Source organism: Carassius carassius, chromosome 24 (genome assembly GCF_963082965.1).
Source record: "Carassius carassius chromosome 24, fCarCar2.1, whole genome shotgun sequence".
NCBI lineage: Eukaryota > Metazoa > Chordata > Actinopteri > Cypriniformes > Cyprinidae > Carassius > Carassius carassius.
The window spans coordinates 10,942,629-10,969,791 of record NC_081778.1 but is presented as its reverse complement, the minus strand read 5'-3'; the positions used below and the strand labels follow the sequence as shown (position 1 = coordinate 10,969,791).

Here is a 27,163-nt window from a genome sequence, read left to right as displayed (position 1 = left end):
TTCCAAAAAAAAAAAAAAAAAAAAAAAAAAACTGAGAAGATCTCCACGTCCTTTTGATTTCATGATCATTCTCTCTTTTACTTTGTTGTTTTTTAGTGTCATGAAAGGCTAAATGTAACGTAGGCTATAGTTATTGACAGCTTAAATTGTTTGATTAAAACCTTCACATTAAATTACGATATAAAGGATGTGTTTAAACGTGCACGTGATACATTTAGTTTTTTTCTTGCCCCACACGTGCTAAACAGCTGCTTCTTATAATGGCTAATAAGATAATGCCTTTATCTTCCTCACACCTTACCATGCATTATGCAACACAATCCCTATTGTCATAGGATTGTGTAGACTAGCTGTCTGTTCGGTAGTGTTCGTTTCGTTTGTAAAGACCATATCCAGCTCAAGGTGTTGCTTTCACATTTGTGACCTTATCTACTTTTTAAACCGCGCTTAAACATGAGAGGAGCTATTTTTACCGCGTTTGTGATGGTGATGTCTTTGTTTTGTTTGGGTAAGTCAATAATTTCCCTGTCTGAATACAAATGTTATTGTTTCAAACCTATGATGAATGGATTCTGTAAAGCACTTATTTCCATACTACTTTTAAAATCGGATCATACCAATGTGATTAAGTCCCGTGTATCTGCAGTATGAGTGTTTAATAGCTTTAATGGAATTTGAAAGTACCGTTAACCGCGATAAATTGCGACCACAAATGCAAAGTACAAATCTGTTCCATTCTAACGAATTAGAAAATAATTCACTTTAATTTCCCTTTGCTTGCAGGACAAACACTGGAGTGCTTTCGGTGTGATCTCGGATTCTGGGATGTGTGTTTCACTACCAAGACAAACTGCAGTGATGATGAATTGTGTTATTTGGGAATTGGTAAAGCAGGTAAATGTGACGCTAAAGTAAAGTTTTCGGGATCTTTTACAAACCTTTTTCTCTTACTTGGGTATGCTTTCCGTTTGATTTTTCAGTTTCCGTCCTGGATATAAAGGTGATGGGGTGTCTTCCCATGGAGGCATGCAACAAGACAAAAGTTGTAGAGTTTCTTCCCAATAAGACCCTGTACACCTTGAAGCCCTCCTGCTGTGAGGAAGACCTCTGCAATGCCGGCCCTTCAATGCAGTTGTCCCTTGCTCCTCTTTTGCTTGTCGTACTTCTCATTACTGAGATGATGGGTGTGTTTTGATCACTTCTAATTTTTATTTATATGGGATTGAAAGCTTTGTTTCATGTTTACATTGTTCATGTACTGTTACGGTTTTGATCTAAAACGGCTGCTTTCATGCCAGAGCACATTTTGGAAGTTCTTTTCTATCCAGTTGATTTTGTTCATCCAAACGAGTGAAAAAATGTATAAATACAATGTGAAATACGATATCTAATATTTTTAACCCCAAAATGTTTTCTTGTTAAATAAAAGCAAATTACAAACATTGGTATAGTGTCCTGTTTTTAGTATACGGTCATAATTGCATGCAATAGAGGGCGCTGTTTGACTAAAATGCGAGACGGCATTACTGCGCGTGCTCGGAGTTCCGCTGATCTTCACGTCACCTCTAGAATAACTCAACCGATCGTTTATTATAAAGATCTGGTACACATGCTTTCCTACTCCAACGTGATTGGACCGTTTTCAACCTCGCATTTAAAAAATGAAGGGAAGTTCACACGTTCGTGTTGACTTCCCGCGTGCCATTACCAGGAGGAGTAACGTTAGAAAAGGCAAAAGATGTTTGTCGCGCGCAGCATCGCAGCCGATCATAAAGATCTGATCCACGATGTTTCTTATGACTTTCACGGGCGGAGAATGGCGACGTGCTCCAGCGACCAAAGCATTAAGGTAAATGATTGCTTCTTCCATGGCCTGCTAGAGTGTGTTTGCAATGCAACCGATGTGGTTTAAGAGCCTGCTGTGTAAAAGTACATCAAGATAAAATGTGCAATTTTCCCTCCTTAGGTGTGGGATAAGGGAGATAACGGAGAATGGAACTGCACAGCCAGCTGGAAAGTAGGTCTTGCCATAAAACAGTGGTTCTCAAATCTCAACCAGAAGTCATGGGCTCTCTAGGGGCCATCAACAACCATCCAAGGGGACCGGAGATTTAAGTGTTTAAATCAATAAATTAACTTATTGACCTGTTTTAATGAAAATACAAAAAAATGTTTGGAATTTAATTTCTCCAAACCCTAGGTAAGAACGCTTAAGTGTTTAAATTGTTATTAATCTATTGAAAATAATGTATTTCTAATGTAAATTGAAACGCACACAAAATTAAGATCTTTCAGTTCTTGAAACTTTTGGAATCAAAAACCAATTGTGGTTGATTTAATATACCAACACTTTCAGTTTCTGTTAATAAAGGCTGAAAATCAGCAACTTTGGCATTATTACAGCTATACTGAAAACATTTATAACATGGGAGGATCCTTTTGCAATATTGTAGAGGACAATTAGGGTGCTTTTGGGTCAAAAAGGTTGAGAACCACTGCTGTAAGATAGACTAATCCTTAATCCTTGTTAAACAGGCATGTTTAAAAATGGCCCTTAAGAGGGAAAAAAAATGAGATGGCTGGAAAATTCAATGCAAAATTTTTGCAAGATACCTTTTCCTCCAATACCGTCTTTTAGTTCTTATTTCTACAGTCTAGTTTGATTTGGATTATCATAAGTTGGTGTAGACTCCCATTATTGGTCATTATTATGAAGTGAAATGGGTTTTGGGCTGTAATTTGACAAACTTATGTGTTCTAGACTCACAGTGGCTCAGTTTGGAGAGTGACCTGGGCCCATCCAGAGTTTGGACAGGTGTTGGCGTCCTGCTCCTTTGATCGTACTGCGATTGTATGGGAGGAGATTGTTGGAGAGTCCAATGACAAACAACGAGGACAAAGCCACTGGGTAAGAGATGCTTTCTAGTATGAGCATTTGCCTTAAATCACTTCCTCCAAGTTGTTTCTCAGAATAAGTTGGATTTGATTATTGTTCATACATGGTTGTGGATGGAGGCTTCCTAAATAAGAGCTACTACATACAGTAGCATGCTACTCTACTAGTGTACTCTTCTGTGTCAAGTGCAATAAATAAATTGGAAGTAATATCTGACTTTGTTTTTATATTGTAATCTTTGACTCAATTTGCTTGTACTGCCAGGAGTTTAGACAAGCTTATGCATATTTTTGGCAGCAAACTGTATTGCACAGAAAAGTTATTCTAAGCCAAACATAGCCTGTTGTATAAGTTTGTTACATTCCAGTCAGCATTTGTCTCCTCTGTTCTCCCATCAGATAAAGAGAACCACACTTGTGGACAGTCGGACATCTGTGACTGATGTGAAGTTTGCCCCGAAGCACATGGGCTTGATGCTGACCACATGCTCTGCAGACGGTGTGGTGCGAATCTACGAGGCCCCTGACGTGATGAACCTGAGCCAGTGGTCCCTGCAGCACGAGATCTCATCCAAACTCTCATGCTCCTGCATCTCCTGGAACCCTTCCAGGTGACCGTTCACAAATAATAGTTGAACACATCTATATGCGACTAGATGTAAGCATGTACACCTATACTGTTGCAGAATTTACTTTGCAGATATGCACGTAGAAGGGTGAAACCTCTGTTCTCATTAGACCTGTGACTGCAGATAGCACAGATATTTGACATGCTTGTCACCACTGAACAGTGAGATCAAACTTGATAGGTGTTAGATAGGGCTGGGACAACGCGTCGAGGTCATTGATGACGGCGACGCAAAAAATACGTCGACGCAAAATATGCGCATCGATTCGTCGACCTGTTTTTATTTCTCTAAAAAACGTTTGCAAAACGTTTACTTTATGTGCGCTGAATATACGCGATGGCCGGATCAACATTCTGTCCAACGTTATATAAACAATCCAGGGGTTTTTCTGCATTGATCTTTTTTTTTGGCGGCTGTCAAAGCCTTATTTGATCGGTGAGTGACAGTGACAGAGCGCGTACGAAAGAGAGCCCCGACTGCGCGCGGCCGCACGCACTCACAGTCTTCAAACACGAGCGCTTCTTGCTCTCTCCCTCCCTTGTGCATATTAATCAAAATCATTAAACACGATAGAAAAAGGGCGAAACACCAAAGTTTCACGCGCGCTCGCGCACTCAGTCTTCAAACTACACGAGCTCTCTCTCTCTCTCTCTCTCTCTCTCTCTCTCTCTCTCTCTCTCTCTCTCGTGCATATTAACCAAAATCATTAGACACGATAGAAAAAGGGCGGAACGCCAAAGTTTCACGTGGAGCATTCAGAGATTTTTTTTCTCCATGACAGGCTGCTGGCTCCCACTGTTAATTTTTTTTTTTTTTTGTAAAAGCACTCTCTGTATTAGCTTAAAGCCCTCAAGTTTACATTTACATACTGTATTCATTCAATTGCTCTAAACAAGTATTTTGGGTGACCTTTTTTATTGAATACTAGACATCAAGTTGTTGTTATTTTCATCTGAAAGAACTTCTTTTTCCAGTAAGCTAGGCCCTATGTGTTCAGTAAGCTTGTTTCAGTAAGCTGTGTTTTCAAGGTTTTATTGAATGCTATCTCTATACAAGTGCAAAGTAATGCATTCTTAGTCAGTCTTTTATTTTGTAATTTTAAGAGCAATAAACATATATTGCAATGTTAAGGAATTGATGTTTTTTTTCATTCAGATATGTAAATCAACATGTATAAATTGTTAGTAGTCAATTAATGGGGAGATAATCGAAATCAAATCGGTCTGAAAAATTAATCGTTATTTTTTCGATGCATCGATTAAACTAATCGCTAGATTAATCGTTTAAAAAATAATCTTTTATCCCAGCCCTAGTGTTAGAAAACATTCCCAAGTTTCTTTTGGCTTTCAAGACATCGCAGGCCATTTTCAAAACTATATTGTCTTGGTAACTGAATCGATGGATGCACCTGCTTGACTAATAAAATATATTTTGTCTTCACAGTTCTCGAGCTCATTCACCTATGATTGCAGTGGGTAGTGATGACAGCAATGTGACGTATGGCGGCAAGGTTCAGATATACGAGTACAATGACGTTACAAGGTTTGCCTTCAGTTCCCCTTTATCCTTTTATAGGCTAGTTTACACACCAGTGCATATACATTATATATATTATGTGCAGGGGGGAAGGAAGTCGACCGGAAGTTGAAGTCGGCCGCGTGCCGCCATCTTGTAGCAGAACTTCACTTGCGTTAGCATCCCATTGACTCCCATTCATTTTGGCGTCAATTTGACAGCGAATAACTTTACATCTGAGGCGTTTAAAGACTCCATTTGTCCATTATTTATTTCTAAAGATACACGACAATGTATAAAGGGCTTAATTACCTTCTATGTTACATTATGGCCCCGTAGAAAGTTTTTGTAAAAATAGGCTAACGATTTCGTAAACCACTCGACTCTGTCGAACAGTAGAGAAATTACCGTACAGACAGGAGGAGAAGCTCGCAGGCAATCGTTGAGACGTCAAGAGAGAAGCCCATAGATACAAGCCCTGGCGTTACATTTTAAAATACTATACAAAATAATTAATCAGAATACTTACTCCTGCTCACTCACGCCAAAGAACTCCCCGCTCAAGCTCGCCGTCTCTGCAAGATTAACGATGGCAGTGTGCACGCACAGCTACTAGAAGATTTACATCTGTCAGACAGGTTGCTGACGTCATCAAGCTTAGCTTGAGTCTGCGCGTCAGAAACGGAAGTGCTAAAAATCTCTAAAATTAGGCTTCACTCCATTTGAGTTCCAATGGGGTCGCTGTGTCCATTTCTTTTACTGTCTATGATTATGTGAGTGCATTTCTATCTCTCTCTATCTCTAAAAAAATATAAATATGCAAGGGACATCAACATTTTGGACATTCTGAAGCTGGATTTAGAACAGTGGAAAACTATCATCACACTGACCTAAGAAATGCCATCAATTAGCACAAACCTTTCACACAGGTCTTCTATACACATTTTAAATGTGTTTTCCTTCAAGTTAAATATTTGTTTTTCGACTTTATTTTCATGGTTGTAGGAAATATGCCAAAGCAGAGACACTGATGACCGTTACAGATGCTGTACATGATATTGAATTTGCTCCCAATCTGGGACGGTCTTTCCACGTGCTTGCTATTGCCACCAAAGATGTGCGCATCTTCAAACTGGTTCCACTTCGGTGAGCAAAATAAAAAGTGATTATTACAGTAGAATGTGATCAATATATGTTGTGTAGTGATGCAATGTGTTTATCTTTACGGTTTAACCTAGTACATCACTGCATCTATACTTTGAATTCTAATACGTTTATTATAGTATTTAACAACTGGGGTTTCCCCCAAAGCTTACAATTCAGAGATGTTTGGTTCAATTCTAGTTAGGTGCCAGTAGATTTACTTCATTTAGCTTGCCTCTTTTGGACTAACAGAAAGGACAGCTCTTCTTCAGCGCCCACTAAATTTGAGGTGCAGGTGCTGGCCCAGTTTGACAGTCATAACTCTCAGGTGTGGCGTGTCAGCTGGAACATCACCAGTACACTTCTGGCTTCCTCTGGTGACGATGGTTGTGTGAGACTCTGGAAAGGTGAGTGTTTGAAATGACAAACAGCGACTATATGCACCTACTGGAGTGATTTTAATTTATTGTAATTTGACTTTCACCAGCAAACTACATGGACAATTGGAAATGCACAGGTATTCTCAAGGGAGATGGTAGTCCAGTGTCTGGTCAGCCTGGTTCTCTGAGCGGCTCTCTGGGTTCTGCTGCTGCACAGAGTGCTTTAAATGGGGCCACTGGACGATAGATGCTATATGTCAGGACCACCTGGAGCTGAGCACTTCTGTGAGACTGGACTTCACACTGAGACAAACTGATTTTGCTTGCTGGACATGCAACAATACTGACCTTAACATGGTTCATTGTTAATATTATTTTACCTACCTTCAAGGAATGCTCTTTAAGTTGAATTTTTTTTCAGCCTATAGAATTATGTTTTACTCCGAAAACAGACACATGGTTTTTCTTAATTTCAGAATTTTGTAAAGACAACATATCTATATAGGAGTATACGTTTCATTTCAAGTGTTTTGTTGATGTGATAAAGGAAGCCAGTTGCTGCCATTTACAATATTGCAAAATATTGGTCCAATTGACTTCTCTTGTTATTGTACGAGAATCAGAAAGGTTATTGTTTAAGCAACTGGGATGTATGAAGTATGCACAAATATTTGAGCTTGTTTTATTTGAATTATGCGTTTCTACTTCATTAGTAACAGTACAGTAATCCTTTCTAGATTACTTTTGATAGATGATTTGATTTACATGTATGATCCAATGTTTCTGTGAAGAAAAGGGGGAAGTTGTATTAAATACCATAGTTTGTATACCAAATACCAATTGTTTTCATGTATTTATGAAATGGCAGATTTAATATAAAAGTTAATATGAAGACTTAAAACACAGTTGCAGTCAGTTTAATAATGGATCTTGTTCATATTTCAAAGTAGTGACATTCAGACATTTTCTGTATAATTTATTGTATTTATTTGTGGTTCAATAGGTAAAATTTCTACAATTGTAATTGTGCATGAGTATACACATCTTGTCCTGCATTTCGGATTTTTGTGTATGGTCTTTAAATCAGAATAATTACTTTTTTCTATTTTTGATCTTAATTATCAAACAGTCTAAATGTGCCTTTTGGTGAATTGCAATGAACATGTTTAGTAAGCAACTGTCATGTAGGGCCCCACAGCTGCTCCGTGGATCACATTTCGCGATCTATTTTATGGAACGTCATTTGTGATTACGAAAATATAATTATATAATCCTTTATTAAAGGGGGAGGGGGGGTTAAAATGTTTAAATGTAGGATCTATATGAAGTGCATTTCGGATTTTTCTGCTGTATTATAAATGACTAATTGTAAAGTACACATATAGAAAAACTATTTAGAACCAGTTTATGAATTAAAAATTTCAGTTTCTTCATTCAAAACATACAGCAACATGATTGACACATGATTTCGCCAGTCTCTGAAAGTAGTCAGAATGGATTGTCCAATGAAATTCGCCGTTATGTCTAAGCACCGCCCATGCAAAGAGAAACCCAGAGGCGGGATTCTTCCGTAATGGCTTCGCTTCATCTTTACACTTCGAAAAACAGATTCTTTAAAAGCAGGGAGACTGCTGTAACGGCAACGTTACTTTAGCATACGGATTATCGGTTCTGTACTTGCATGAAGGAGTTGACTGAACTACGTTTATGAAGGCACACGTGCCGCTTTTCCCCTTCTGGTAAGTTGTCTTCGAAACGGATTCCTCTCAGCTGTTGCAAATCTTGTTCATAGTTGTTGTCACAGTTTAGTTTTCACCCAACGACAGGCCCAAAAAGTAAGTCTAAGCCAGGAAATGCGTCATTTCTTGTTTAAATTATGTTTTAATTGTAATTTTTCTTTGTCTTTGTTTATCTGTTAAAGTTAACGTTACGTGGTTGAATTGTTTGTATCCTGGCCTTGATTAAGTCTCCATTGCACGTTGTTTAGTTAAACAGTCCGTTATCCTTATTTGTCCTTTATTTATCCAATCCATCCAAATATATTCTTATTCTGATTTAAGAAACATACTCCTGAGGTTAATGACTAATGTGAAGTTAAAATTGTTGGTTATTCAACCGATTAAGGTAAAGTTAGTCTGCTAACTACAACGACAGATGACAGACGCAAATTCTGCAGAAATATACAGTCAAGTTCACGAGGTTACTGTAAATGTAAATATTATTCAACTTAAAATGTATTTGGAGGTTTTATGGCAATTATAAGATAAATGCAACAGGGGCTAGCTGCCATATTAACGTGTTTCAGTTTGACATGTGTAACAATATGAGTTATTAAACATCACGTTATGTTTGACTCTGCAAGAAAAGTAACATCCTACAGCTTTGTATTAAGTTGATTTACAGATTCATGACAGTCTTGTCCCATAAACACCCAAGTACAGCATGACAGTGTAATGTATCACTGGTTTCCTATAGAGGTTTATGATGTGGCCAGTTCACTGTGTGCTCTTCTGTTTTTTTTGTAGGTCACTCCTCATGTGGTGAAGCCCTGTGTCAGTGAGTCACACAGACATGGAGAACGTCCAAAACATTGAGAATGAGCCATTTCCCAGCTTCCTTTCAAACACCTCGCTGGGCAGCAGCAGCCGTACCACTCTCGGCAACGTGACGCTGGGCTCTACGCTCGGGGTGCCCATGGCTGCCTCTACCGTGGCTAAGATTAGACCTCCAGAAGACAACAGGTGGGAGACTCCTGCATGTAATCTTATGAATATTGTGACTGTGTGTCTATCCTAACCAGGCGAGAATGTTGACTTCCTCAGTTTCCTGTTTGGTGAATGTTAGAAAGGGGTCGTTCCATCTTGTTGGGTTCAAAATATTATGAAGGTCATTGCTTGCCAATTTTAATTTTACTGAATTTCGTGAAACACCAAAGTGTTCATTCTTATTTTACTTGGTTTAAGCACAGCAGCTATCTATTTGTCATGGCCCCCAACAAAGCGTTGGTAGACTTTTTACGAAAACCTCTATATCTCTTCTCAGGATGGTCTGAACTCCTTGGGACAAGAACTGATCTCTAATGCACATTTACTGGAACATATAAACATATTTACTATAAATGACTGTTCTTATTATAATAGTGATACACCAGAATTTTTTTTTTTTTTATAACACTGGAACTGACATTTGTGTTCATAAAACAAAAATGCTAATTTCTAGAGTAATATTTTTTTTTCTCTTGCTTAGTGCTGGGCGGTATACCGGTTCATACCGAAAACCGGTGAATATTTTCGTTTATGATATTAATTTTGAATATACTGCCATACCGGTGTATTTAATTACACAACGTTTGGATCGAACGTTATGCTGCGCCACGGCCGCGCAACACTGTTTCAGACGGACCCTTTACAATGTTGCACATCTAAGCAGTGACTGCGAGGCAGCTGAGGGTACACACAGCAGTGCTCTGGTGTTACGTTATAACGCCTGTTTCACACATACTCCGTCTGCAGTGCGTATTAATGGATTCCAGCTGCACGAGGTGTCAAGGAGTGGTGCTCTGCAGCAGTGCAGCGATTGTTTACTTACCGAGTCTGTTTTTGCTGTGCTGCAGGCGCTGAATTAAAGTTACAGCGCATTGTTCGCGGGAAAAATGAACATGGATTGACATGGAAACGCAGTCATTTCTCAATAAATGTATACTAATTAAAGCCTACTGTGTTTAACACGCAACACATGGGTTTTTGGCTAGGTTTAAAACAAGAAAAAGAGCACTTTTAGATAAACAAGGAAAACAATATACATGTTCACTTTTATGGAAGCAGAAAAACAAAGTTCATTAGAGCCGTGGGATTGCTTGTGATAAAGATGTAAATGCAAAAGTCACAAGACTGTTTCTGTCTGTGGTGTTTTAATTATTGTGTTTAAATTATTGCCGCTTGCTTGATCAGCTTATTACACAAACCTAGAAGTAAAATGCATGAATAATGCGATTTTATATTTATTGAGTTTAAACTAATGTCTATAACTATGAAATATTGTTTGCTGTTCTGTGATAAAAGACTCACAATTCTCAAAAAAAAAAATAGCTGTTATGAATGTCATACAATGATCGATCTGCACTGCACAAGCAGCCAAAATCTGGATATTTTAGGCAATATAAATATCCTGGCAAGGACACGTCCTGGGAAAATGGCTCATATGGTCACTCTTATTTATATATATATATATATATATATAAATAATTTTTATTTTTTTTTATGATATGAAATCAAAACAATGAACAAATGTTGTGGACTAAACAGACGCGGATCAGTAGCGGACTGCATATGCACTACAGGCAGAGTGATATAAATTTTTGGTCCAACCGCCCAGCACTACTCTTGCTGACTAATGAGCTGTGAACATTGACTGGCTTTCCTGAGTTAAATGTAACATTTAAAAGCTGTTTTATTGACATCCTCCTTCAACTGAAATGCTAATTGAGAAATTACTTAATTACCTGAGACATGAAACATTTCAGTAAGTTGTACTTTTTCTTAGATTTATTTTATAATCTTTACTCATTGAGTGTGAGTGCAATTGTTTGTATTTTGTTATGAAATTATTATTATTATTACTACTACTATTATTATTATTATTAGTATGGAGTGTTTTGTTTTGAGTGTCACATTTAATAAGTAAGGCTTATATGGTTCATATTTGTTTATATTGGAGAATGTGGAGCTGACCCTCAAATCTAATTATGAAATTGACTATTTGAAATCTTACACTGTTTCATATTAGAAGTGACACATCACAAAGCTTTTGTCATTTTGAAAGGCATGCTACAAATATTAATTTGTACATTTTTGTTCACACATCAATTGAAAAGATCTCGGTTCATCAAAACAAAGATTGAGCCTAATCTGACCCTAAAATTGTATCCTTGATCATCACATTTGGACTTGCATTGTAACTTGAAAGTCTAAGGAACAAGAATGTGCAAAATCACAATAACTCAAAACTTTAGGAAAATAAAAAATGGTCAAGCAACCTCCACTGAACCACTTGATAGAGACCCAAAGTTGTTCTTTCACAGAGGGAGAACATTTATTTGCTATGTGAGTTGTTGGTCAAAATCCTAGTGCTTTATTTTATTACACTGCTCTGTGGAATACTTGATTCTGATTGGTCAGTCACAACATTCCGAACTTTATCCCTTTGTGACAACCAGTGAAAACTAATAACACTGACTCATCCGGGTAACTGAAGCTGGTGCTGTACTCTTGCTAGAAACAGTTTTTTTTTTCTTGGTGGAAGCTTTACGTTTGTTTAGCTAATAAAATATTAAAACTCGATTTAAAAATTGTGTGCAGTTATTTAATTGTCATCCTGGTATCGCAAACTCGTTTCATTCAAATGCAGATGCTGCCATTTTGCCATGATTGTTTTGTACGCTGTAATGGATTATATGATAACTAACAAACTGGTAAGATTTACATTTTTTGTGTCTTAAAATGATTTTTGTGGTGAAATGTTATGTAATAAGTGGTTTGACTGCACTGTATCCCTTAAATGTCTGTCTAGTATGAACTTGACGCTTGTTTGCTACTGCGGTCTTCACCGAAGCTTTTTCACATTTCAACTTAAATCAATATTTAGTCTATAATTATTTACTTATGTGGTAAGTAGCCATGTAATAAGCGGTACAATGTACATCCAGCCTGTTATCATAGAATAACCCTCGGCAGAGTGATCAGGACCCCGATGCGAAACAGAGGGCTGGATGACGTACATTATCCCTTACTCATTGATTGGTTGGTTGGTTATAAATTTTTAGATTGAAATGGTTCTAGCTTATGTAAGTTCAGGGCACACATGCTTTACTTGTATTGCTGCTGACTTAATAAATTTTTTCCGTTTATTTGAGGTATTGTGTTAAGTCCATTTTGTCTTTTCCAGAGTAACGGATGTCCAAGCATCATATTTAGAGGATGGACCGTTTTCACTCATGCATTCCCAGGGGTCAAGTGGAGGCAGGGAAAAATTTGTTCTTAGCCTCAAAGAGGATTTGTAAGTGTTCAGCTATTGTTTATTATGTTTTCCATCAGTAAGTGAGTGTCAAATCAGTGTGACCATCAGTTCTTTTGTGGTTTATTTTTTAGTACTAGTTATTGTGCTTTCACTAGTTTCCTCTAGTGCAAATAATTTGCAAGTAATTCTGTAAATTGACTGTGACTACTTGAGAATTGACAAAACTGCAAGTTTACCATTTTGTCAACAAACAACCTTATAACTGGGTCAAAAAAATAATAATTCTTAAACTTTCAATGAATTCATATGACTTCAGCTATTTTGTCTTGTATTCATGAAGTTATGTAGGTTTGCATTTTAACGTTTTAGCGGCCATCAGCCAGATCTAAGTTATTGGAGAAATCTGTATTGGTCTTTCATTAGTGTTTTTGGTGTGTTTGTGTAGAGACAATGTAGATGAATTCATTGCTGCGAATCGGTTCTCTAACCTGTTGGTGAATGTTAATTTGGATGAAACAGAATCTGCTTCTGTTTCCAAAACATCATCCAGAAGGGCGGCTGCTCCTCTTCTATCAGGTTCGGTTTCTCTCTGGACTACTGGTTTTTCTTTTTAGCTTTATTTAATTAAGGTTAGTTGTCTTTACTTTTATAGTAAAACTAATGTGTCTTATTGGTAGAGCACAATTGACAGTGATTTACAAAATGGTGAATACGTATAATTTGAAATATTTTCTTTCATTAGACCTCTCAACTGGTCTTCTGTCATTCTCTCACATTGGAGACAAAGATACATTGGCAGCTCAGGTACCTTAATGTTTTATACTCATTGACGCTTGTTTTGTCCTGTTGAGTGATCTGACAATGCTATTTAACCCTGTGAAGCCTGACATGAAATAATACTCAGAAAAACTTTTAAAAATTTATATATATATGTGTGTGTGTATAATATAAATCAAGGAGCTCTTTGTAACTGTGTATCTGACTAATTATTTAAAATGCATATAAACATAATTTGTCTCTCTCTGACAATGTCTTAGTAAGGTGATCACTAAACACTAAAAACTCTACAGGTTTTATTGTGAGAGCAAAACTTATAATGCAAAGAAAAATGATTGAGAGATGTACAAACACGCTATCATATTTAGAAATATCTTGAAATATTACTAACCATATACATTTATTCATACGTTTACCATTTAAAAATCATGTAAAGACATGTACCACAACCTTAAGATGGACATCTTTAGAATTATACTAGGCCTTTGACTTTGCTAAAAAAAAATAATAATAATAAAGTAAAAACTATCAATGAGGGGACAGAAGGCCTATAGTAGACTGTGTTCAGGATTTTCAGCGAAGTTTTAATCATGTTTATAATTTAGAGGCCTATAAAATGTACCTATCAAATGTTAGAAATCATATGGTTAAGCGATCTTCTGATTTTCTTAGGCCACTGTGCTCCCAGTGATGGAGGAGGAAGAGGAGGGCTCTGCCAGTGAAGGGACAGGCAGTGACCGGTGCAGTGGCAGCATCGCCAGCTTCCTGGCCAATGAAAAACTGCTGTCTCTGGACAGCATGAACAGTGACATAACAGGTTAGTTAATAATGTTTTTTTTGTTATATATGTTCTGAAGAGCTCTGAAGCTCAAAAGAACCAAAATAAGCCAGGCAGTATGATTTAAATTAACATTTTGTCTTCTAGATGATGACATTGATGTGAATCAGCTCTGTGATGAGGAACTAGATCTGTATTTCAACAAGCTGATGCCATCTGCAATGCAGAGAGGCCGAGTAGAAGGACAAGAAATCCCTGTTGTGAGTTCTCTCTTGCTGTTTGCTGACCAAAGCTTACCCTATTTCCTTTTTAATAATATGATCTGTTCCTGTTGTAGGAGTTACCTTTCAGTTCATCTCAACCCCCCTCCACTGAACAAGAAAGGAACAGACACCACGATGATGACTATGACCAAGTATGAGTTAATGATCCTAAAATCTAAATCACATGCACGTTTTACATATGTAAATTGTTTCAGAGAAAAAAAATATTATTATACATGTAATACAATGAAAGAGAGAGAGGTGTGTGTCTGTGTTCTGAAACTTTTCGGGTAATGTTTGCTCTTGCTGTGTCACACCACAGAGGGACTTTCACATGCCTGATGTGCGTTTAGCAGCCACAGGTATGGATTCTTGTCCTGCAAGTGATGAAGAGGACACAGAGGATGAGCTAGAAGCATCACAGAACCGGGGCAGGGCAAGATTCCTCCTACCCAGCACCTCCAGACGACCGGTTAGTCTTACAGTAGGCCACTTTCTGCTCTTATTGTTGTCTGTGCTTTTTATTTTTGCCAGATTCCGACATCACATATTATTATTTTGTAATGCAGTAATTAAATTTCAAGTGTTTGTATATGATCAGGTTGGGCTGAGTCATCGGCCCCATTTTCGACCAGGGTTGGAAGGAGGGAGCTCTGATGATGAGATACAGTCGGGAGGGAGGAACCCTGAGACCAGAACAGGCATTGAGCACCGCCGATCTGCAGAGGGACGGGTCATCAACTCACCAATTACTGGTAAAGGGGTGTTTATTAATTTTATACATTTTTGGTTAAATGTAGACTGACAGGAAGTCTTATCACTGTTTCTGTGTGCCATCAGGTGATGGAGGAGATGGGAGTAGTGGGAGTGATGAGGACGGAAATGGAGGCGTATCTACCATTCCTTTGCCTCCTACCACAGTCCAGAGTACCTATGATGTGCTTCGTGGTCTTGGCATCGTGGGTGGAAATGGTCAGATGGGAAATGATGATCAGCTTCAAACTTTGTTCGCAAGATCGGGCATGATTACACAAGGCCAGGTAATGTTCGTGGCATTTGAGCAATTGATAATAATCAGTGTAAGATTTTATCTTTTTAAACAAGAACATGCATTTCAGTTTTGGGGAAGTTACTTTAAAATGGGAAGGTTAGAAAGACAGAACTTCAGAGCAATAGCTAACAGCATGCATGTGATAATCCCTTAAAAAGCTTTAAGGATCATTCAAAATGTGTACATTTATAATAGTTTATTTTTGCGTATTCTAGCATAATTATACAAAGCATGGCACAATTATGGATTGTATCTGAATTCTGTTTTGATCTTTTCAGATGGGTGATCGTGTTGGTCCAGTTGGCACAGGGGAGGCAGGGCATTCTTCTGTGGCCTCTGGACCTGCCAGTCGATGCCCAGTTAATTGGAGCATGAGTCTGGATCGACAGGAGGCTCTTGTAAGTCTCTGTCCATATTTTTGCTGTAGCAAAAAGTGTTGATAATACCCTTAACACTTTTCTGCTGAACAGGATGCAATGGATAACACGGCAGAAGTTCACCTGGATTCTTTATACTTGAGGGCAGGTGCTGGTCAAAACCCTCAGGATATTTCTTCCTCGATCAGCCCCTTCCTTCAGGGCACCCAGAGCAGTTTCCACCTCTCTCAGGTACTTCAGGAATCACATAATAAAACAGAGCAAGGCATGGACCAGGACCACACCAAGGATCTTGGTGCCCTGGGCATGCGTGGTGGCCCTTGTGGGGATTCTCCAGTTCTCAATGAGCAGCAGAGCACCAGCAGTAAAGATGATCAACCTGGAGAGTCCCTGGATGCTAGGTACCTTTCCCAGAGCTTAAATGAGAATCATGAAGACCATGATGTTTGGAACCACCAGCCAGACAATGTGGGGCTTGAGGTACAGCAAGGTAACAGTCTTTTTCTTCCATTTCTAATGTACTGATGTCAGTGGTTTCTCTGAGATTTGTAGTATTACATGAAGTATTCAAAATAGTATTTGTATTTTGTGATCTACAAATTAATGTTCAGTATGTCCCTAGGCACAAATGCCACTCATAGTGTGGTCTACCAGAATGAAGAGGGAAAGTGGGTCACTGATTTGGCCTATTACTCTTCCTTTGAGAAGGAAATGGAAGCCAATATGCCTGAGGAAGTTGCTATACCATTTCAGTCTGAAGATTTCCTTGACGGAAGTAAGTGAAATGCAGTAATGTACTCATTCTTAATGAAAATCAGAGTTTTGGGGTTTATCCTTTGCTCATGTGACTCAACCTCGTGTTGACTTTCTTCTGCAAAACATGCAATAAAGGTGCATTTTTGAAGAATATAATTTTTAAATTTAATAAAGTGAATGCAGACTAAAGTCGCTTTTTCAGCGCTGAGACTTTGGGCTGATTCTTGGTGTGTTTCCGCCACAGGAACCAGGATCTAAATAAAGTTCTGGTCAGACCAGACGCGTTCGAAAATACCCTCACCCGCCATGAATTAAAACGCTGTATACATTTTTTGCAAGTAAGAAGAACAGCGATAAATATACGGATGTTGAAGTGCAGGCAAATGTAGCACTGCCAGTTGTCGTAGGAGATTCTTAAGCCGCCTTTCCGTTCTTTCAGTCGCTTTGACATTCCATCTCCATTATCATGAAATCCGCATGACACAGCAAAAACACAGCTCCTATCACAGTGTTCTCCATCTTCCTGTTGTTGAACGCCACACACAAATGACATCGCTATTGACCGGATAACATCATGTACTAGTATACACTGTCGGTGTGAATGCAACCCTTTAAATGGTACTGGGAAATAGTCTGCGGTATATTGTCCCAGTACTTTTGTACTGTATATTTAGTTCTGGAACTAAAGCAGTGTGAAAGGCACTCATGTCCCTGCTTGCGAGGTAGTACTTTATCAAAAGTCTGGAACTTTCAGGTGCGTAACTTTGGTGTAAAACATGCTGATTGGTGGAGTTCACACAGCATTATAATTTATTTTTTTTACCACCATTTATTCGAAATTTTTTAAATATTACTGTTATAGGGCTGGGATAAACGATTATTTTAAAAAAAATTAATCTAGCGATTATTTTTTCGATGCATCGATTAATCTAACGATTAATTTTTCCCAGACCGATTCGATTTCGATTATCTCCCCATTAATTGACTACTAACAATTTATACATGTTGATTTACATATCTGAATGAAAAAAACATGAATTCCTTAACATTGCAATATGTTTATTGCTCTTAAAATTACAAAAGACTAAGAATGCATTACTTTGCACTTGTATAGAGATAGCATTCAATAAAACCTTGAAGCCTTGAAAACACATAGCTTACTGAAACAAGCTTACTGAACACATAGGGCCTAGCTTACTGAAAAAAAAGTTCTTCTTTCAGTTGAAAATAACAACAATTTGATATCTAGCATTCAATAAAAAAGGTCACCCAAAATACTTGTTTAGAGCAATTGAAAGAATGCAGTAACCAATGTAAGCTTGAGGGGTTTAAGCTAATACAGAGTATTATAAATAAATAAATAAAATAATTAACAGTGGGAGCCAGCAGCCTGTCATGGAGAGAAAAAAAATCTCAGAATGCTGCTTTTTCTATCGTGTCTAATGATTTTGGTTAATATGCACGAGGGAGGGAGAGCGAGAGAGAGCGAGAGAGAGCGAGAGAGAGAGAGAGAGAGAGAGCGAGCGAGAGCGAGAGAGAGAGAGCGCAAGACAGCGCTCGTGTAGATTGAAGACTGTGAGTGCGCGAGCGCGCATGAAACTTTGGTGTTTTTCTATCGTGTTTAATGATTTTGATTAGTATGCACAAGGGAGAGAGAGAGCAAGAAGCGCTCGTGTTGAGAGCCGGGGCTCTCTCTCGTACGCGCCCTGTCAGGCGCAGCACAGTCATTCTATTCTACATCACTCACCGATCAAATAAGGCTTTGACAGCCGCCAAAAAAAAAGATCAATGCAGAAAAACCCCTGGATTGGTTATATAACGTTGGACAGAATGTTGATCCGGCCATCGCGTATATTCAGCGCACATAAGGTAAACGTTTTGCAAACGTTTTTTAGAGAAATAAAAATAGGTTGACGAATCGATGCGCATATTTTGCGTCGACGTATTTTTTGCACCTCGACGCGTTGTCCCAGCCCTATACTGTTATTGTGTCATGAAATGTAGTTTTAAAAGTATTTAAGATGAGAATGTAGTTGTTTAAAACTCAAATCTGTGGTTCATTTATAAAGACAGCGCCTATAATAGCGTCACTTTTTCACTTTCTATTTACGAATTAGTTTAGCTGATTTCGAAGACGATCAGCTCCACGCGATCAGCGGGAGCTCAGTTCTCATTTTTACAGACGAGAGCACTCTCAACTCAGCTAGTCCTTCTGACATTTGCTGCTGGCTCTGATGTCTCTTTAGTGGTTAAACACAATGTAATTGGTTTTGGGTAAATCTAACAGGTAATCTTTGGTCTTTATTCAATTAACCTTAAATGTTAAAATAAAAATAAAGAGGCAATACTGTTTGATATAACATATCGTTCCCTGAACTACATTTCTGCAGCTATTAACATGTTTAAATGAAAATGAAAGGAGGCAGTTGTATTTGATATCATATTTAGTCCTATTGTAAATATACAGTGAGGAAAACTTCATTTGCCAAGGTGAGCTGTCTGACGTCATCAAGTACGCTGCTGTTTGCAGAATTACTGGACTTGTGGGAAAAAAGTTCCTGGTACAATTGTTCTGGGTAATTTCAGTGGCAAAGCAGCTTAAAAGCATTCCTTCTAGCAGAGCATGTCACAAACTATACCAAGGTCATTGGTTTGATCTCCTGAGAATGCATAAACAAATCAAATGGATTCTTTGAATGTGATCCGTTACTTTGAATAAAAGAATCTGCCACATGCAGAAATTTAAAAGAATTTCCCAAGCCGTATTATACTGTAGATTTGTGTGAGGATTGGATACAAATTTAAGTTATTAACAAAAATTCTTGAAATTTAGCTTTACTTGACCTTTTAATTAAAGAAATGGCAATGTGCAATTTGTTGTTTTGAGTCAAATCTTATTGATTCAGTTCACAAATCCGAATGGTCTGAATGACACTTTTTGAAGCTTAAGCTCCAGTCCCCATATGTTGTAATTGTCTGGCAAGTATTTAGTTTCTCTTGTTGTGTTTGACTGGTGAACGGCAATCATGTGTGTTTGTAGCAACATTAAGATGTAAATTGAGTTAATACTTTAATTCTGTCATTGCTTAGTTTCCATTGCATAATGTTGTCTTCCCTTAGGCCAGGCCATTGACAAGATAATTAAGGATCAGGAAGAGTTTGAAAAGGAGCACCAATTTATGCAGGTATGAATGGTTCCCTGCTGGATTTTGAGTTCAACCAACCTAGATCTTAAATGTAATGTTCACAAATGCTCTTTGGATTCATCAGCCAAAAAAATTTAGTTTTCTTTTGCCTTCTGGTAGGAAGAGCAGATTCAAGCTGTAAATATGAGTGAAGTCCTGGGAGATACCTCTTGGAAAATCCTGAGTAGTAGCAACATCCTCATGAGGGCCTCCCAGGTCTCTTCTGAACTCGAGCCTGGGAACCAAAGCTATCTACGTATTTCACTGGGGGAGTTTTTTCAGAGGCGCTCTGAAGCTTTGGGGTGCCTTGGGAGCAGTGAAGAGGACAATGTTAAAAGGGTGAGGACTCTTATCTTTTAGCAAATATATTTTAAGATAACATTCATACTGAAATGTAACCTCAAAGTTGACTCATCGGGAAGACTCTGTGTGCCATACAAATGACTCTCACCATGTGAAGCGCACAATTGCAAAACCCTTCCTCTAGATCAGATGGTATGGCAGTAGAAACCCAAAGATCCTGAGATAATATCCATCATATGCATGAACTCAATGTGTATCTTCAATGCAATGTAATTTAATACTGCTGTCTAATGTGACTGTCAATAACCTTCCCATCAGGAATGTGCCTGGAATGCTATAGAGCAGAGGTGTACAGTCCTGTTCCTGGGTAGTCAATGTCCAGCAGAGTTTAGCTCAAACACACCTGCCTGAACGTTTCTAGTAATTCTGAAGACACTGATAAGCTGTTTCATATGTTTAATTAGTACTGTAGCTAAACTCTGATGGAAGGTGGCCCTTTAGAACAAAGCTTAAATGACAGTTATTCAACAATTTGATATGTTTTTCAGCCATCTTTTGGATACTTAATTACCTCTCCTGAGAAGAGGGAACCTTTTGCGTTACTTCGACCCTCAGATTTGTTCTCCAGAGGAGGCTCCATCAATATTGAGACGGTTCCGCAAAGTGATGCTGATGAGACACTTAATCCAGGTGCATTCATCATTCTGTGCTCATATTAGTTATTTATTTAATAATAATTTTTGCTTAAGTCCTTTTTGATGTCCTTTATGTGAACTACAGATGATCTAGACAAGACTCTTGAGCCCAACACTGCAGAAGCCACACACGAGAATAATGTGCAACCACAAAGAATTGAGGAACAGGTTTCCCAGGTATTGACAACCATTTAGCTTTGAACTGCTGCCATATAGTCTTAAAAATTAGCCAAAATGTTTATACTTTTTTGTCTGATTTTGGATTAGATCTCTGCACAATATGAAAATAAGGAGAGTTCTGGCCATAGTTCAGAATCACCCAACTCCAGTAGCAACCTTATGCTCAGCATCAGTACAATAGCGTCTGCAATTGCTGATGCCTCCATCAGCTCGGATCCAGCCCAGCTTGCTGTCATGATCATGGAGCTATCTAAAAGGAGTCGCTCTAAAAGCCGCCAGCAAGTAGCAGAAGAGTCTGTTATGAATCCTGATCCTGTAGCAGCCTCAAATCAGAATGATCTGCTGGAGGACCTGCAGAAGACCACATCAGTGGGTGATCTTAGTATTCCCGAAATGGAGAAATATCTGAAGAGGGCTGAGGTCTCAAATAGCGACAGCGATGGATCGATCTCGCAGTCCTGCTTGGACATCCTCACTTTGGCTGATAGTTTGGCTGTTTCTAACAAGACTCAACAGCAGTTGGTGTCTCTGGAAAACAGAACCGTCCATAAAAATGAAGAGCGTTCCGTTATGGAAGAGCAAGAAGAAAAATGCCAGGATCTGGCAGGTTATGCATCTAAACAAACAGAAGGTACTTATGTTGTTTCACCAAATCCAAGGTCAGTTGTCAAACGGAGTGCAATTCCTCGACCCAAGTCAAGCAGTTTACCTACTTCCACTGCCACTACACATCCGGCCAAAAGATCTTTAGGTTCTGGACAGTCATCATCATCTTCCACATCCTTCAAATCAAAACCTGTTGATTTCAAATCTGGTATTGAGAAAAACAAAAATGACTATCGTGCAGCACCTTCTAACAATAAAAGTGTCCCTGAATCCAATATCAAAATAGGAACCGCTCGACCACAAGTGGCCAGCACTTCCACCACAGGTAACCGCCGTTCTCTTAAAGGTGACGGGTCTGCGTCATCTTTTGCCCCAAAGACCTCACCTGGCCTTCGAAGTGGTAGCCGCTCAGAAGTACTGTCGTTGAAGACCTCACCTCACAAGCCCAGGACAACAGGAGGAATGACAGACAGACCCAACATTAACCAGGCACGATCACCCAAAAGTCCTAAAGCCACTAAGTTGATTTTAAAGGAGAAAACTGCAGCTGTTGATCATCAGGGTTCACTACCAGCAACACAGGAGAAATTTGGTATGTTTTTTTTTTTTTTTTTTTTTTTATATAACAAATACTAAACCGATTTACCATGTTAAAATCGGCATCAAATGAGAATTCAGCCTATTTTCTAAAGGCACGTTGTTTCTTATTGTGAATGTTTTCATTTTGTAAAAAAAAAAAAATTACCTTAGGGCTGCACGATAATGACAAACCGTAATTCTTTATTATTCCCTTTATGACGTTGCTAAAAAGAACATTATTTTATGTATTTGGTGTAATGCAATGTTATTGCGTTTTAAGGTTCAAAAAAAATTATTTGTTTTCCACATACTGTACATTAATGTTGCTCCTCTATGTCCCGCCTTTCTGAAACGGGTAGATTTTTACAAAGCTTATCGTTCTGAAAAGCGATGTGTGCTCTGATTGGCCGGCAATCAAGTCCGTTGTGATTGGCTGAATGCCTCAAGCATGTGACAGAAATGTTACTCCCCTTATCATACTGTGATGCCTTGTGACCAAACAAAACCAATGAAACCCATCACAAAAGAGGCATTTGTTGCATTCAGTGAGGACATAATTACTGATGTCTTGTACTTTTTACATGTTGCGTTGTATATGTCACCTTTATTTATATAGCGCTTTAAACAAAATACATTGCGTCAAAGCAACTGAACAACATTCATTAGGAAAACAGTGTCAATAATGCAAAAATGATAGTTAAAGGCAGTTCATCATTGGATTCAGTTATGTCATCTCTGTTCAGTTAAATAGTGTCTGTGCATTTATTTGCAATCAAGTCAATGATATCGCTGTAGATGAAGTGTCCCCAACTAAGCAAGCCAGAGGCAACAGCGGCAAGGAACCGAAACTCCATCGGTGACAGAATGGAGAAAAAAACCTTGGGAGAAACCAGGCTCAGTTGGGGGGCCAGTTCTCCTCTGACCAGACGAAACCAGTAGTTCAATTCCAGGCTGCAGCAAAGTCAGATTGTGCAGAAGAATCATCTGTTTCCTGTGGTCTTGTCCTGGTGCTCCTCTGAGACAAGGTCTTTACAGGGGATCTGTATCTGGGGCTCTAGTTGTCCTGGTCTCCGCTGTCTTTCAGGGATGTAGAGGTCCTTTCTAGGTGCTGATCCACCATCTGGTCTGGATACGTACTGGATCCGGGTGACTGCAGTGACCCTCTGATCTGGACACAGACTGGATCTGGTGGCCACGGTGACCTCGGAACAAGAGAGAAACAGACAAATATTAGCGTAGATGCCATTCTTCTAATGATGTAGCAAGTACATAGGGTGTTATGGGAAGTGTTTCCGGTTCCGGTTTACCTAATTAATGCAGCCTAAAAATCCTTTAACGGATTTGGATAATAAAAGCATATTAGTATGTTATGTGTATGCCAGGTTAAAGAGATGGGTCTTTAATCTAGATTTAAACTGCAAGAGTGTGTCTGCCTCCCGAACAATGTTAGGTAGGTTATTCCAGAGTTTGGGCGCCAAATAGGAAAAGGATCTGCCGCCTGCAGTTGATTTTGATATTCTAGGTATTATCAAATTGCCTGAGTTTTGAGAACGTAGCGGACGTGGAGGATTATAATGTAAAAGGAGCTCATTCAAATACTGAGGTGCTAAACCATTCAGGGCTTTATAAGTAATAAGCAATATTTTAAAATCTATGCGATGCTTGATAGGGAGCCAGTGCAGTGTTGACAGGACCGGGCTAATATGGTCATACTTCCTGGTTCTAGTAAGAACTCTTGCTGCTGCATTTTGGACTAGCTGTAGTTTGTTTACGAAGCGTGCAGAACAACCACCCAATAAAGCATTAGAATAATCTAACCTTGAGGTCATAAATGCATGGATTAACATTTCTGCATTTGACATTGAGAGCATAGGTCGTAATTTAGATATATTTTTGAGATGGAAAAATGCAGTTTTACAAATGCTAGAAACGTGGCTTTCTAAGGAAAGATTGCGATCAAATAGCACACCTAGGTTCCTAACTGATGACGAAGAATTGACAGCAACCATCAAGTCTTAGACAGTGGTCTAGGTTATTACAAGCAGAGTTTTTAGGTCCTATAAATAACACCTCTGTTTTTTCAGAATTTAGCAGTAAGAAATTACTCGTCATCCAGTTTTTTATATCGACTATGCAATCCATTAGTTTTTCAAATTGGTGTGTTTCACCAGGCTGCGAAGAAATATAGAGCTGAGTATCATCAGCATAACAGTGAAAGCTAACACCATGTTCCCTGATGATATCTCCCAAGGGTAACATATAAAGCGTGAAGAGTAGCGGCCCTAGTACTGAGCCTTGAGGTACTCCATACTGCACTTGTGATCGATAGGATACATCTTCATTCACTGCTACGAACTGATGGCGTTCATATAAGTACGATTTAAACCATGCTAATGCACTTCCACTGATGCCAACAAAGTGTTCAAGTCTATGCAAAAGAATGTTGTGGTCAATTGTGTCAAACGCAGCACTAAGATCCAATAAAACTAATAGAGAGATACACCCACGATCAGATGATAAGAGCAGATCATTTGTAACTCTAAGGAGAGCAGTCTCAGTACTATGATATGGTCTAAATCCTGACTGGAAATCCTCAAATATACCATTTTTCTCTAAGAAGGAATATAATTGTGTGGATACCACCTTTTCTAGTATCTTGGACAGAAAAGGGAGATTCGAGATTGGTCTATAATTAACTAGTTCTTTGGGGTCAAGTTGTGGTTCTTTGATGAGAGGCTTAATAACAGCCAGTTTGAAGGTTTTGGGGACATATCCTAATGACAATGAGGAATTAATAATAGTCAGAAGAGGAACTATGACTTCTGGAAGCACCTCTTTTAGGAGCTTAGATGGTATAGGGTCTAACATACATGTTGTAGGTTTAGATGATTTAACAAGTTTATACAATTCTTCCTCTTCTATGGTAGAGAATGAGTGGAACTGTTCCTCAGGGGGTCTATAGTGCACTGTCTGATGTGATACTGTAGCTGACGGCTGAATGGTTGCAATTTTATCTCTAATAGTATCGATTTTAGAAGTAAAGTAGTTCATAAAGTCATTACTGCTGTGGTGTTGGGAAATGTCAACACTTGTTGAGGCTTTATTTTTCGTTAATTTAGCCACTGTATTGAATAAATACCTGGGGTTATGTTTGTTTTCTTCTAAAAGAGAAGAAAAGTAATCGGATTTAGCAGTTTTTAATGCTTTTCTGTAGGATATGTTACTTTCCCGCCAAGCAATACGAAATACCTCTAGTTTTGTTTTCCTCCAGCTGCGCTCCATTTTTCGGGCTGCTCTCTTTAGGGTGCGAGTATGCTCATTATACCATGGTGTCAAACTGTTTTCCTTAACCTTCCTTAAGCGTAAAGGAGCAACTGTATTTAAAGTGCTAGAAAAGAGAGAGTCCATAGTTTCTGTTACATCATCAAGTTGTTCTGAGGTTTTGGATATGCTAAGGAATTTGGATACATCAGGAAGATAACTTAAGCAGTCTTTTGTGTTAGAAGTGATGGTTCTTCCATACTTGTAACAAGAAGTAGAATTTACAATTTTGGCTATATGAATTTTGCAAAGAACTAAATAATGATCTGAGATATCATCACTTGGCTGAATAATTTCAACACCATCAACATCAATTCCATGTGACAGTATTAAATCTAGAGTATGATTTCGACAATGAGTAGGTCCTGAAACGTGTTGTCTAACACCAATAGAGTTCAGAATGTCTATAAATGCTGATCCCAATGCATCGTTTTCATTATCAACATGGATATTAAAATCACCAACTATTAAAACTTTATCTGCAGCCAGAACTAACTCGGATGTAAAATCACCAAACTCTTTAATAAAGTCTGTATGGTGCCCTGGTGGCCTGTATACAGTAGCCAGTACAAACATAACAGGGGATTTATCATTAACATTTGTTTCTTTGGATAATGTTATATGAAGTACCATTACTTCAAACGAGTTATACTTGTAGCCTGCCCTCTGAGAAATCCTGAAAACGTAGTTATAAATTGAAGCAACACCTCCACCTTTGCCTTTTAGACGTGGCTCATGTTTATAACAGTAATCTTGGGGGGTGGACTCATTTAAAATAATGTAATCATCAGGTTTTAGCCAGGTTTCTGTCAAACAGAGTACATCTATATTATGATCAGTGATCATATTATTTACAAAAAGTGTTTTCGTAGAAAGGGATCTGATATTCAATAAGCCAAGCTTTATCATTTGTTTATCCATATTGATCGATAATTGTTAATCTTAACTTGGTTTGGACGTTTTTTGTATTTTCTAGTTCGGGGAACAGACACAGTCTCTATAGTGTGATATCTAGGTGAAAGAGTCTCTATGTGCTGAGAATTAACTGACCTCTGTGACGGGAGGCAGCTAGCAGACGGTCGGTTTAGCCAGTCTGTCTGCTTCCTGACCTGGGCCCCAGTTAGTCAAGTATAAACACTAAGACTATTTGCCATATTACTAGAGAGAAGACTGGCGCCACCCCAGGAGGGATGAAGACCATCTCTTTTAAACAGGTCAGGTCTGCCCCAAAAGCTCGTCCAATTGTCTATGAAACCTATGTTATTCTGTGGGCACCACTTAGACATCCAGCCATTGAGTGATGACAATCTGCTATGCATCTCATCACCACGGTAAGCAGGGAGGGGACCAGAGCATATTACAGTGTCTGACATCGTGCTTGTAAGTTTTCACACTTCTTTAATGTTATTTTAGAAGTCGAACATCATTAGCGCCGGCATGAATAACAATCTTACTGTATTTACGTTTAGCATTAGCCAGCACTTTTAAATTTGCCAAGATGTCAGGCGCTCTGTCTCCCGGTAAACATTTGACTATGGTGGCTGGTGTCTCTATATTCACGTTCCGTACAATAGAATCACCAATAACAAGAGCACTTTCATCAGGTTTCTCAGTGGGTGCATCACTGAGTGGGGATAACCTGTTTAATGTTTTGATCGGAACAGAAGAGCGGTGTTTTGACCCACGACTACGCTGCCTCACCGTCACCCAGTTGC

General features: G+C 38.6%; 3 protein-coding genes across 3 annotated transcripts in view; all 3 read left to right on the top strand.

Annotated features, from left to right (window-relative positions):
* Positions 1-303: 303 nt before the first annotated feature.
* LOC132103577 (sperm acrosome membrane-associated protein 4-like) lies at positions 304-1,334 on the top strand. Its single transcript, XM_059508681.1, has 3 exons — positions 304-508; positions 784-894; positions 981-1,334. The coding sequence occupies exons 1-3, from the start codon at positions 454-456 to the stop codon at positions 1,193-1,195; spliced, it is 381 nt and encodes a 126-aa protein (XP_059364664.1). The 5' UTR covers positions 304-453; the 3' UTR covers positions 1,196-1,334.
* Positions 1,335-1,599: 265 nt separating this feature from the next.
* Positions 1,600-7,396, top strand: LOC132102788 (nucleoporin SEH1). Its single transcript, XM_059507435.1, has 8 exons — positions 1,600-1,849; positions 1,967-2,017; positions 2,762-2,908; positions 3,295-3,506; positions 4,968-5,066; positions 6,045-6,185; positions 6,435-6,589; positions 6,670-7,396. The coding sequence occupies exons 1-8, from the start codon at positions 1,739-1,741 to the stop codon at positions 6,807-6,809; spliced, it is 1,056 nt and encodes a 351-aa protein (XP_059363418.1). The 5' UTR covers positions 1,600-1,738; the 3' UTR covers positions 6,810-7,396.
* A 702-nt stretch (positions 7,397-8,098) lies between these two features.
* LOC132102789 (centrosomal protein of 192 kDa-like) overlaps positions 8,099-27,163 on the top strand; it is a 34,462-nt gene continuing 15,397 nt past the window's right edge. The window contains exons 1-19 of the mRNA XM_059507438.1: positions 8,099-8,301; positions 9,088-9,303; positions 12,506-12,616; positions 13,023-13,153; positions 13,320-13,381; positions 14,027-14,171; positions 14,280-14,392; positions 14,470-14,547; positions 14,718-14,867; positions 14,997-15,160; positions 15,258-15,435; positions 15,725-15,844; positions 15,917-16,313; positions 16,446-16,598; positions 19,700-19,764; positions 19,885-20,103; positions 20,616-20,757; positions 20,848-20,939; positions 21,030-22,140. Of these exons, the coding sequence (XP_059363421.1) occupies positions 9,134-9,303; positions 12,506-12,616; positions 13,023-13,153; positions 13,320-13,381; positions 14,027-14,171; positions 14,280-14,392; positions 14,470-14,547; positions 14,718-14,867; positions 14,997-15,160; positions 15,258-15,435; positions 15,725-15,844; positions 15,917-16,313; positions 16,446-16,598; positions 19,700-19,764; positions 19,885-20,103; positions 20,616-20,757; positions 20,848-20,939; positions 21,030-22,140 (3,601 nt within the window). The 5' untranslated portion in view covers positions 8,099-8,301; positions 9,088-9,133. The remainder of the gene's footprint in view (positions 8,302-9,087; positions 9,304-12,505; positions 12,617-13,022; positions 13,154-13,319; positions 13,382-14,026; positions 14,172-14,279; positions 14,393-14,469; positions 14,548-14,717; positions 14,868-14,996; positions 15,161-15,257; positions 15,436-15,724; positions 15,845-15,916; positions 16,314-16,445; positions 16,599-19,699; positions 19,765-19,884; positions 20,104-20,615; positions 20,758-20,847; positions 20,940-21,029; positions 22,141-27,163) is intronic.

Excerpts from the sequence above, each read along its gene's own strand:
- LOC132102788 (XM_059507435.1), top strand. The coding sequence starts at position 1,739 with ATGTTTGTCGCGCGCAGCATCGCAGCCGATCATAAAGATCTGATCCAC. Across the intron at positions 5,067-6,044 it reads GAGTACAATGACGTTACAAG|GAAATATGCCAAAGCAGAGA; the intron begins GTTTGCCTTCAG and ends TCATGGTTGTAG. Across the intron at positions 6,590-6,669 it reads TTGTGTGAGACTCTGGAAAG|CAAACTACATGGACAATTGG; the intron begins GTGAGTGTTTGA and ends GACTTTCACCAG.
- LOC132103577 (XM_059508681.1), top strand. The coding sequence starts at position 454 with ATGAGAGGAGCTATTTTTACCGCGTTTGTGATGGTGATGTCTTTGTTT. Across the intron at positions 509-783 it reads GATGTCTTTGTTTTGTTTGG|GACAAACACTGGAGTGCTTT; the intron begins GTAAGTCAATAA and ends CTTTGCTTGCAG. Across the intron at positions 895-980 it reads TTTGGGAATTGGTAAAGCAG|TTTCCGTCCTGGATATAAAG; the intron begins GTAAATGTGACG and ends TTGATTTTTCAG.